The sequence below is a fragment of the Sinohyriopsis cumingii genome, unplaced genomic scaffold (assembly GCF_028554795.1).
Source record: "Sinohyriopsis cumingii isolate HCF-2022 unplaced genomic scaffold, ASM2855479v2 utg000160l, whole genome shotgun sequence".
NCBI classification, from domain to species: Eukaryota; Metazoa; Mollusca; class Bivalvia; order Unionida; family Unionidae; genus Sinohyriopsis; species Sinohyriopsis cumingii.
In genome coordinates, this window is record NW_028315873.1 from 11,902,349 (window position 1) to 11,915,222 (window position 12,874).

At 38.5% G+C, this 12,874-nt stretch overlaps 1 protein-coding gene across 1 annotated transcript in view; it reads left to right on the forward strand.

Moving 5' to 3' along the window:
• Window positions 1–12,874, forward strand: part of LOC149774788 (uncharacterized) — a 102,136-nt gene that overhangs the window by 25,554 nt on the left and 63,708 nt on the right. Inside the window, exon 6 of the mRNA XM_089944791.1 lies at window positions 11,349–11,518. Within this exon, the coding sequence (XP_089800917.1) occupies window positions 11,349–11,518 (170 nt within the window). The remainder of the gene's footprint in view (window positions 1–11,348; window positions 11,519–12,874) is intronic.

Here is a 12,874-nt window from a genome sequence, read left to right on the forward strand (position 1 = left end):
AACATAACGGAAGTTATCGCGATTTATCTTCACGCGGATGTCGTTGAAAACAGCTACAACGTGGATTCGTCTGTGTCAGAGCAGGCACAACAGGGATTTATCTTATACTCGTTTTCACCTCGCGCATCTCCGGGTTATTTGATAATAAAAGAGCCAGTAAATCCGTTTTACCTGCGATGTCATAATCGATTATTATCGAGGATAAATTTCAAACTAACAGATCAAAATGGACATTTGCTTGATATACGCGGAGAAACGCTAAGTATCAATTTGCTGGTGAGATCGTAAATCTCTCCACGGAAAAAAACAGGCCAAAAAAATAAATAAAAACCAGGAAATTTTTCAAAATTAGTAAATTTCTTAATTTTGATGGGGTAAATACCCGTCAAATCGAGTAATTTATATAATTTCGTGAATCTGCTGGGGTAAATACCCGTCAAATTGTGCAATTTATATATTTTTATGTTTTTGATGGGGTAAATACCCGTCAAAATTAAGAATATTGCACAATTTCAGTAAAATAATAAAAAAAAAATTTTTGTGGCAAGAATCTTAAGAATCTTCAAGAATCTTCGATTCTGACTCTACTTTCATCGACCAGCTTTTTCAACTGCCTGACACGCGAGCTGGTAATTTTTCTTGACTCATACTCGTCTGATAAACTCGATCTAACTTTTTCTACCAGCGTCGATAATTTAACAAAATCCTCGATTTGATCATCGCTGACTGTCGCAAGTGATTGGTACATGGCAATTTGGATCATTTTTATAAACTTGTATTCTGACGGTAGCGTGTATCTGTATTCGAGCTTTCCCTGAATAATCGTCTCAAACTCGGACCGGATTTTACCAGCGTCCAAATCCGATGGAAGATTTATATTTTTTTTTCTCAGGTCATCGATAGCTTCGATGATGTTATTAATATTTTCTTCGTCCATTATACAAATTTGTAATATTCAATTAATTTTTAGAAATCTTCGTCCTCATTTTCCGAATCGAATATTATCGGAATATAGGAAAACTCGATCCACACACCGAGATTATATGAAAACGTCGCGTTGATTATTTTTTCTGCCGCTCGCCACACTGAGATTGGATTAATATCAAAATATTTTGCAGCAACACTCATCGACTCAAATATAAGCTTCTTTCCTGTTTCTCGATTTATCGATTTAACCGCCTTAGGTGGTCGCCGCCCGCCACCGGTATTATTACCAGATTCACAATTTTCCTTCTGAGACACTTCTCGGAGGTTGGATATCTTGTTATTAAGTTTATTTCTGTCGATATGGTCAATAACAAGATCGCCCTTGATAAGTCCGTGATAACACTCGTATACGAATCTGTGACATAAATAACTTGATTTTCCTCGTTTTTTGTTTTTGTTGACAGTAAATATCAAATAACCCGAATTACATATCCTGCCAACACGATTCTTTGTTTTGGTATTTCTGATGATACCATCCGATGATGCTTCGTATCCCTCGATGATTGGGTGAGATTTAAATCCGTATGTGATTGTTGTTGGAGGAATCGTTGATTTCAGATCCATATACAATAATTATCTGTCTAAATCGTTATTAGCTTGAAATCGATTAATATAATCTTCTTCACATGTTATCACCGACGAGGATCTTTTTTCGTAATATCTCCGTAATTCTCGATAATTTTTCCCTCCACAGGACAAACACAATCGAGTCTTTCCTCGAGTGCCAACTTGGCAAACTAAACACCGCTGTGGTCCTTTACTGCCACGTCGAATCGCATATATATGAGCGCCGCAATAATCACCTCTGCAGGATTTGTCACAGAATTTTGTTGAGCCGATTGGTATCCACGCGCATTGATTCATTATAATTTAAACATTTGTCTAAAATATAATCATGGATGCATTTGATCTTGATGAGGCAGAATATATTATTCCTGAGGTTGATCTGGCGAAGAAAGAATTTTTCGATGATGGAGCTGTTCATGTTTGGTCGACATGGAAAACGAACTCTGTTGATGCTACGATGAATCTGGAGCGAGCCAAGAAAATAATCGAGCACAAAAAAACCAAACACTCCGAAGAGCGATTTATCTTCGGAATAAAATTTATTGCACAAATGCCGGACGATACTTGGATTATTCGCGATAAACGAGATCCCGTGCGTGGCGGTAAGAAAAATGTTACCCTCGATAAAAACTCTAAGCACGGATTGTTACTGGGGATCGATGGCCCCTATTATGCCAGGGCATATCCGTCCAGCGCTGTTGTTTATGGAATTTATCGGTTAAATAATAATCCTGACGCGAAAAATCTACCCGCGATGAAAGAATCGCCGATGATAAACTGCGTGGCTGAGCGCGTAATCGAGCACATGAAAAACGCTCGGCGCGGATCTGGTCTGACCCAGTTGAGGTTGGATAAAATTAACACGTGGGCGAGGACTGTCGCTAATGGTGCATCAGTGGATGATGTGGCTGCGTTGAGCAAGAAACTTAAATTTCCTATCACGGTGAAAACACTATCGGGAGAAATATTATATTCGTCGCCGTATAAATCTCGAGGAGCACCAATCGAGATTGTCGATCATAATTCACATGCGTGGTCGCAATCGGTGATGATATTTCCGCGGGATCGTGTTGTTAAATTTTATCCCACAGATAATAAATCTGCGGAATTTTCTGCGAAGGACAATTCCGATGCCATGTTCAGATATATCAAAAAATTAGCCGCGTCTGATCCGATATCAATTTGGTTGTTCTCGAGCGAGGAAAAATACGATCAGTTTATCTTGCCACGCGGAGATATTTACCGTGATGAAATATTACACGAGTCGATGAAAAATCTCGCGGTGAAATATTCGTCGAATCCCGATCAGTTATTAACGAATTGCTTTACAGTTCCGTCTGTTGCTGCTCACGTTGCCAGAGAAAGAAACTCGTGGAAACCTACGAGAAACGAATATCTCGCTGATATTCAACTTAGCTGTATCGAGTACGGCCATGGCGGATTGTGGAATACCAAGTACAATTTCGAAGATATGATCTCCGTTGACATGAGCGCGTGTTATCCTGGAAGTTTCCTCGGATATGGCGATTGTGCGGATTATTTTGCTAAATTTGGTCATCCTACCAGCGAGATGACGAGAGTAGCGATTAACGGACCGTTGCCTGATTTTGTCATGACCGGATTCGCTTGTGTTACTTCGTTCGAGTTTGCTGAAAATTTACATAAGATTTGTTATATTTGGTTTGGTAGGCATTTATCTCAGCGCCGTTGGGTCCCTACGGTATTGTTGAGATATATGCTAGATTCATCGATGTTAGTGTCGTTGACGGTGAGCGAGGCGATTATATCGTATAGGAAACAAACTAAGGTGTGGCTGCCAACGGATTGTGATAACGCGAAAGATATAGGAAGAAAAATAATCGGTAAATTTACTCAAGGTGGATCCGTTGATCATAAACATCGACACGCTAGGTTGTTTATCAACGATGCCGAGATGGATTTTATAATCGCCGATACGGTATCACGAGGAATATTCTGTAACAGAGAGAATATTATCATTGATGGAGCAAAGTTAGGTACCGTGATTAGCTACCTTGATGGAGAATCAGCGCAATATACACATTTGCGGTCGTCGATGCTCGCTTATGTGAGTATAAATTTGCTGTCGATGATAAACAAATTTTCTGATATCGCGGTAAGAGTTGCGACGGATTCATTTTATATCGATAAAAAATACCAATACAAGCTGGAAAATTTAATCACCGATGGTAGCTCTTGGGGGACAAGGAGGATAAAAAACGAGGATATCCTAGATTATTGTGAAGACGCCGATGTCGAAGATTGCGATAAATTTCATCGAGATAACTTTGAAGATTTTTCGACGGCTGCATCTGCATTTGACCCAATTTCACGCAGTAAATTCGTCTACATGAATGGTCCTGGTGGAAGCGGTAAAACAACTAGAGCGATAAATTTATTTGCAAACTCCGATATGATTGTGTTGACTCCGACTCACAGATTAGCGCGAGAAATAAAACAGCGCGGGGTTGGTTCTTGCACGTATCATAGTTATTTCAAGTACAGCGGTGGATTATGGGATTCGGCTCGCATGGGAAACAAATATATCAACAAGATCATTATATTTGATGAAATTTGCACGGTAAATTTAGTCACGCTAAAATTAATCCTGACCTGGCTGGAGGGGAAAAATACCGCCGTGGTAATGTGCGGAGATCACGGTCAGCCTGATCCGATTGATGGTGAATCGCCTCACAAATGGCTCAGAAACTTCGTTGATTATTATGAGGAAATCGACGCCGATTATAGATCAACAGATATTTTACTGACCGAATTTAAGAAATTGATTCGACTACAACCGAATAAGATTCAATGTGATGTGATGAGAAGAATAATCGACGAGACTCCGATGAGCGATTTTCTAAATTTGTGGCGTCCCGATCATTTGATCGTCGCTAGTAGAAAAATTATTCGTGATATTATTCAGGAAATGTTATTCAAGCTGCACTGTGAGAAATTTCCAACGCTACAGGTGCCGTTATGTTACAGGCCCACTGATACTAGGAAACAAAATATCAGTGTTACTTTGCCCTGCGGAGAGGAAAAAATATTGGTCCTGAATGATATTATCCTCGTTGATATTAATCTTGTCAATGACGCGATAAACGCAGAAAAATCGCCATGGAAACTAGGATACGCAACAACGATACACTCGTCGCAGGGATTAACCGTGCATGGCCAGGTTTGGATCGTCGATGATAGAATTTCTTGGTCAAATTTAGTGTATTTAGCCGTGTCGAGAGTAAGAAAATTATCTCAGCTAGGTAGAATTCGAGTAAATCACATTAGTGATGATGGCGGTAGTTGAGTATCTTCGGGGATTATCTGTAATTCTTCCTTGGTAAATCCGCGTTGAGGCGCTAACGAATCTAGGATATAAATCGCTGGTCCTCCCGATGATCTTGTTACGGCTGATATTTTATGTGTTGTTACGCTCCAGTTTGGATCAGTTGCTCTTTTTCTGCCTCCTTCAGCCTCACCTTGCTTATATAAATACCTGACCGTGACGCTACCTAGTACAGGTTGAATTGTGGAATTTCGCTTTAGGGGTATATTCGATTTTGTGATTGCAATTGCGGGTTTCATTGCTATTGTTCGAGTTGTCTCGTTATTCAGTGCGTTAATCACATGAGGCAATCTCGATACCCAATCGTGAGATCGATTATCTTGAATAAATTCACGCGCGTATTGGTATCCGAATAATCTTTCCGCGAGTGTTTTGTTGAATCTCTCGACGATAGCTTGATTGCGATGAACACCTACAATACCGCGTCGGATTTTCACGTTGTTCTTCTTCATCAATGAAGTAACCGCACCGAGGAATTCTCGGCCAGGATCAATCTGGAGAAGCTTCGGCCATGTCAATGGGGATCGTGAGTAAATTTCGTTAAACGCCTTAGCAATTTCTGTTGCTGTTTTATTCGATAACGGCTCGGCTTCTTTATATCTGCTAGCGATATCAACAACCGTTAACACGTATTTGTATGTGACTCCGTCAACGGTATCGTGAGGAAGAAACATTAAATCAGCCTGATGGACTTCATTGGGTACGCTGACAGTGAAACTCGCATATGGTATTTTCTTAGGCGGAGGGAGATATATTTGCCAAACTGCCTGTTTCGATAGCCACGATTCAGCAACGGATTGTTTTACTTTCGCGGCCTTGGCGAGTTTGGCTATTGCTGATTTTCCTCGCCAAAATCCTCGCGGAGAATAATATATTTGTTCCATTATTATTTACCAGCACCGAATACTAATTTACCTTTCATCGCGCCTTTTATCAACCAAGTTGCCAATTTCTCTTTGAAACCTTTGTCAGGAATCGCGTCTATTGCGTGAATTAGCCTGATATCAGCGAGATGTCTTTGTTGTAAATCTCCGCTGCGATACGCAAGATCGTGGTAGTAACATGCGTTATCGATGGCGTTTACTGGATCTTCGCCTTGTTTTGGTTGGTTATTATCGTCGAGTCTGATATCGAGTCTTGTTCCGGGTCCGCAGTAATTGTATCCTGGCAGATGCTTCTCTCCGGGATATTTCGCCCAGGGCAGCCCTGGTAGATTTTTCAAGGAGGCGGCAATGTCTCCTCCGGTTCTATTTTTTTTTTTTACAAATTTAAACTTGCGTGTCTTGCAAACTTCGCATTCTCCCTTGATTGCGTTTCTGTTGTTGCGTGTGACGATTTCGATTGGATTTAACGTAGCTGTGTGAGTGCGACACTTAACACAATATAGATCCATGTATTTTATTAACATGAATGTAATTGATTTTTCCGCCACGAAGCGACGCGAGCAAATAAAACACAACGCGGTATTACCAAATTCGATAAGAATGATAATTATTGGCCCGTCTGGATCTGGAAAGACGCAGTTGTTGTTAAATTTGATTATGCGATGGCTAAAATGGGACAAGTTGTATTTGGTTGCACCGTCAGTTGATGATCAGCTTTGTTATCAAGTGCTAAAGGAATTTAGCGACAATACCGATGAGGGCACAATCGAATTTATCACATACATCAATGAAGCTCCAACCGTGGAAAATTTAGACGGCGATGTTAATAATCTTGTTGTTTTCGATGATGTTATGCTAGACAAGCAAACCAATCCGGCTAGAATATTCTCGCGTGGCAGACACAAAAACACCGATGTGATTTACGTGACACAGCGATACACGCAGATTCCCAAGGTGATTAGAGACAATTGTAATATTTTATCGGTATTCAACGGCGTAGACACACACACGTTGAGAAATATTCATCAGACTTGGTGTAACGGCGACATGGATATAAACAAATTTAAAAATTTATTCAGCCGAGCTCAGGCAACGCCGCACGGTTTTATCACGATAAATCTTCATGATCCGCGTAGTAGGTATCGAATCGGTCTCGATCAAATTTATTCATGAAATTGCAGCCCTCCGATGCAAAATCGCATTAACACAATAAAAATATCCCCAGACCCCCCCCCCTGAAAATCTTCCTTTTTTATTTGCCTGAATGAACACAAAAATTGCACTCGGCGGGGATTTTACGCAAATTAATTTTCGTAGGAAGGTTTATTTCGGCTTTCTGAGGCTTCTACGGAGAAAGTTCTCGTAGGAAGGTTTATTTTGGTCTGGAACACTGGTCTGTACAACTTCCCTGCTGCTGACTACCACATAGGTCGGAAGACAACTATTTGGCTCCCTTTAGCTAAATATTGTGTCTGGTAGGACTAGATTTGCGAGGTAGTACTAGTTCCCCTAAGGTATTGTGAGGTATTATGATTGGGTAAGTATTCTCGAAGAAACATTTTTCTGGGAACAATAGGTATTTTTAGGCCTGATAAACAAGGTTACATTGCGCTAAATAAGGAAAAAATAAAGTAACTTACACAAAGCAAGCTTATAACTTTACAACATGCCTTGACAATGTGTCTTAGATTGCATATGGGGAAATGAAAGAAACAATATTTTATTGAGAGTGTAGATGTCAAACCTAAACGGTTATGGTTACTTTGATACCAAAATGGAGAACATATCTTTAAATTAATCATATACCTTATAACAGCTGCATGCATTACGGATGTATTGCAGACATATACATGAAGAAAGCTACAGGCAGTGCCATTAACATTTTATTCTGATCATGTCAATAAAGTAAATAAAGGCAGCGATTGTTTTGGTCATTAGTGTCCATAATTAGCTATGCCCTGTTAGTGCCCATGCACAGATTTATAAAACTTGGGGCAAACATATTATATACTGCCCTACAAGTGCCCTTCTAATGCCCATGTACAGATTTATTAAACTTGGGGCAGACTTATTGTGTACTGACCTCCTAGTGTCGATGTACATATTTATAAAACTTGGGGCAGCCTTATTGTGTACTGACCTCCTAGTGCCCATGTACAGATTTATTAAGCTTGGGGCAGCCTTATTGTGTACTGACCTCCTAGTGCCCATGTACAGATTTATTAAACTTGGGGCAGCCTTATTGTGTACTGACCTCCTAGTGCCCTTGTACAGATTTATTAAACTTGGGGTAGCCTTATTGTGTACTGATCTAGTGCCCATGTATAGATTTATTAAACTTGGGGCAGCCTTATTGTGTACTGACCTCCTAGTGCCCATGTACACATTTATTAAACTTGGGGCAGCCATATTGTGTACGGACCTTCTAGTGCCCTTGTACAGATTTATTAAACTTGGGCAGCCTTATATTGTACTGACCTCCTAGTGCCCATGTACACATTTATTAAACAGGGAGCTGGCATATTATATGCTGTTCATAGCACTCTTGTTGAAATGGAATGTAGTGTCACATGTAATTGTTCAAATGGAATGTTGTTGCAGGGTTTAACGCCATTTTCAGCACAAGATAGGCTATACATGGTGGCCAGTATTAATGGTGGATGAATAACCTGGGAAAACCCCGGAAAACCCCACTGACCCACGAGAAGCTACTGGTAAGCTTTCTCACATACCCACCAAATGGAATGTAGTGTCACATGTAATTCTTGAAATGGAAGGAAGTGTCACTTGTAAATATTGTAATGGAAGGTAGTGTCACATAACTGTACAAAAGTTTTATCATAAAATGTTGTTTTAAATTTAAGAGGTTTCAAAATAGGTAACAAGGTCATCCTTGTGACAGTTACAGTAGTCCCCCTCTTATAAGGCCACCCCTAATGCAGCAGTGAAGTGGCTTTTCTACAGGGGGATGACAAATGTGAATAGTAAATACATATGAAGAAAGTCACAAATACATTTAATTCTAAAGCATTTAATATTTTCATCAAAAAATCACAGGCATATTGTGAAATAAATGTGAACAAACTGTGTCATCATTTTCAAAAAAAATGCTATGAATAACCATTGATATAGTTTTAAAACTGTCTTTATAATTATGTTACAGATCACATCATTTGTCACTTTGTTGGTAACAGCCTAAAACACAAACCAGTCTAGTCACAATTAAAAATATCCTTGCTGTCATATCCCCTGCATATATCGTTTAGTCTTTTGCTCCAATCTTCACCAACTTCATAATTAACACCAGCTGATTCTCCACTAAGGACAGAACACTTAATATTGTGTCGCACTTGAAATCTGTGCAACCATCCGTTACTTGCGGTAAAGTCGTCATATCCCAATTCAACTGACAAAATTGTTGCTTTTTCTTGTCATCCAAATCAGGATACAAACGTCTCCTGGTTCAAACACTCTTCCTTTCTCCGTCCATTTCACCTTCCCACTTCTACATTATTGCTTCATTATCTTTCACGATATTGTTCATCTGAGTCTTTCCGACATCAGTTTTCTGCAAGGATCGTCGACCCCCCCCCCCCTTTTCAGTCAGGTGAATTAGTTTCACTTTCTCTTCTAAACTGAGAATTTTTCTTTTCCTCGATGACATGTTGATCTTTTTGCAGTAAGTTATTCATGTTGCCAACTACAATACGGATAAAACAATTGTGTATGCATCTAAACAAATTGCCGTGTGTTTTTAAATGAAGTGATGTTGTCACGTGATTCGTCAGTCGCAGTCTGGTACCCTATTATTTTTATACATTTCTTTACACTAAGTGAGAAAAGCCAAAACGGCTTTGATATGTACCATTAACATCACGCAGATTTGACCTTGCGGCCGTTAGGATTCATAATTTTGACAACTATTGTCAGTAGGAATAGCCACTAATTATCGAAGTGTACAAGCTCAACATCTTACTAAGGGAAACCATTAAGGCTATCAAACCATTTTCCTGCTGACTTGGGTATTGTACATCGATACTGCCACTTCTCAGCTGTTACTACTGTTCAATAATTATAATCTTAACAATTATCAGAGTGACTAAACCGGACATCTTATGATAACACAGCAGTAAGGCTAATTGGATTACATGTACTTACCCGTTTGTATGGATTAAAATTTGAGCCTCTCTGTTTTTATGGAATAAATTTGTCTTCTCGTGAGGCGTAAATGATATAATATTAACCTTAGTGGTACATGTACTTTGCTCAACACTTCTTTCAGTAACGAAAACCTGACATAGGAAAACAGAAATCGGATTACTGAACACAAGTTATGAATAAAATACTGGTTCTGGATACATATTCAAATAAAATGCGGCTGCTGGTTAGAGGTACATTTTATATTACTGCACTAATATGCTGGCCGTTGGTCGCGTTACCCGGGTGGCCTTTCACGAGGGGTACTTTTGAACACAAACTCGTCGGTGCCAACGGATTCTGGCCGTAAGGAGCGGATGGCCGCTGGTCAGGGGGGCTGTTCAAGAGGGGGACCACTGTATAACCAATCTAATATCTAGAACAATGGCAAAGAGCCTTGCACTTACATGAAGCTTTCTTCAGTTTGGCAAACATTCACTATTGTGACAGCTATGAACCAATCTAATGACTACAACAAACACCAACAACATGATACTTAACTGAAGGATGTTTTGAAATAAGCATTCTGGGTCACACTTGTGAGAGTTTTAACCAGTCGAACGTCGAGAACAAACACCTCAATTTAATGATCGAGTGGGAATCACAGTGATAACTATTTTGAGGATGCAATTTATTGGAAATTTCTTTGAAGTGAAATTATCATCACAGCTTTCTGTCACTTAATGGTGGAAGAATAAATGAGAATCTGAAATGTTTTAATTATATTTTTCAATCACAGTCATGTCTTATGTGGTGACTAGAATCATACATTATTCCCATTCTTGATAATTCTGTTCAATTTGCTGAGGTGTACTGGAGATACTAGTGTATGTTGTAAATGGTTCAGGTGTCATAATGAACACACATTAAATTCAGGAGAGACTAGCATCTTACATCCTTCAGTGTCTGGCTTATATTATTCTTAAAAGGAAAATGCAACCAAAAGGCTTTTCAAAATTAAAGGGGTGCAAAGAGCGCTACTTCAGAAGTGAAGGTAACGTTAAGGTGGGTAAGATGAGTTAAAGACTGTGTAGTACAGGTAATTATAACTGTTCTGGAAGTTCACTGTTGACAAATCCATTAACATTTGCAAGACTTTCTGTAAGGAATTGTCTTTAGGTATATCCCTTTATTGTAATTCAGGAAAGGTAAATTTGTATCAATATGAAGCTTTAGGGGCTAATGCTATTTTATGTCTAAGTTGATCATTTGTATTAGTATAATATCATGTTATTAAGTTTTGGAGGATTCTGTTTTGGGGGAAAATATTTTTATTGTAAAAAAAATGAGTAAAATGTTTTGTAGATAGTATATACAGCAATGCACACACTTGTTAATGTAAATTAAAGGACTGAAGGATTGAAGGAACAGATCATGCTGGACCCACAGTGGTTGATTTATTCCTTGAGGACCATCATTACAGCTGATAATTTCATCCTGAAGAAAATAAAAACACCAGCTGTCATTCAAAAGTGGCGTGAGTTCAAGAAAACTGGAAAGCTCACTCAGGAATTAATAGGTTTGTGAATCACCATAAACTTTCAGAACAATTTCATTGCAAAATACATTTCCTGTAACAATTACAACATCAAATTAAATATTTTGGTATGTTTCAGATAAATAGACTTTAACAAAGCATTGCATTTCAGTAAAGAAAAGTTTTCATTAAAAAATATAACATAAGCAGAGAGACAATGCATATTGTTATCGATTTATAGAATCAAAATGGTGAAGGTTTATGCCAGACAAATTACTTTGTACAGAAGAAAGGATTGCTAGTTCTTAAGCATGTAGGAATTGCATGCCTTTTTAACTTTTTTGTTTATTCCACCTACTTTATTTGATTCAAAAGCCGTAATTAACGTGCTAATAGAAAAGGAGGCCTACTTTTTATTTAGTGCAACAATACAACAAATGTTTCCGCTAGTCCAATATCAAAACATGGTCGGCACTTAATTAGGTTCTCGGAGAAACGCTTGCAGACATAGCTGTTACAATATACTGACACATTTTACGTTTAATTACAGCAGGACACATTTCATTTATTCCATTTATGACGATTACACTTAAAAGTAACTAAAAGCTAGAAGTAGAACACAATTTCAATTTTTACAAAAAGAATATTTAATTGGTATTTATTTATCGAAGTACTGCCTCCACTAGGCATGACATTTTCATTTATCGAAATTTCCTCGAGTATCGTTAATTATGGTGTACTAAGAATGTCATTTTTAAAGAAAATGTAACAAATTGTATGACTTCTTTTTAAAGTTGATATATAATGTTGATTAAAATGTTCAGGTCCTATCTATCTTTTTTGATGATAAAACGAGTGATATATCAGTTTCTGTTACCGATTGTGATTGTGATTTTCGTCAAGTTCAGCAAATAGGAATAATTTTTTTGGTATTTTTTGGTTTCAAAAATGGGATCCATGCCTGATCCCGCGTTATAAGCAGTTATCATTGCACGAGTTATCGAGGGAGTGGTTTATTGCTACTCCTCCTGAATGGAGATTTATATCTACATGAGATTTTCACTAAATGATACTGTATCACATGATGACTGTATGCCTCACATGGCCACACAGTAGCCCTCTTGAAAATATTGCTTTTAATAGCAGCAATAGATTGCCCATAGCTATTGTTTAGCTTTCCTTTTGGCGCCAAAAAACCCATCATCTGTTTTATGTGAATACATCCTTCTCTAGCGTGAAAAATCGCTAGTATGATGCTATCCACTTGTGCAACTTGCTTGGTCCTTGATAATGTTATACGCAGAGTGCAGCTAGTTCATCTTTTCAAGGACGTTCTATTGTTCAGACATTTTCCATGATTCATCTGATAAAATTTACATCTAACAGCATTTTTGAACC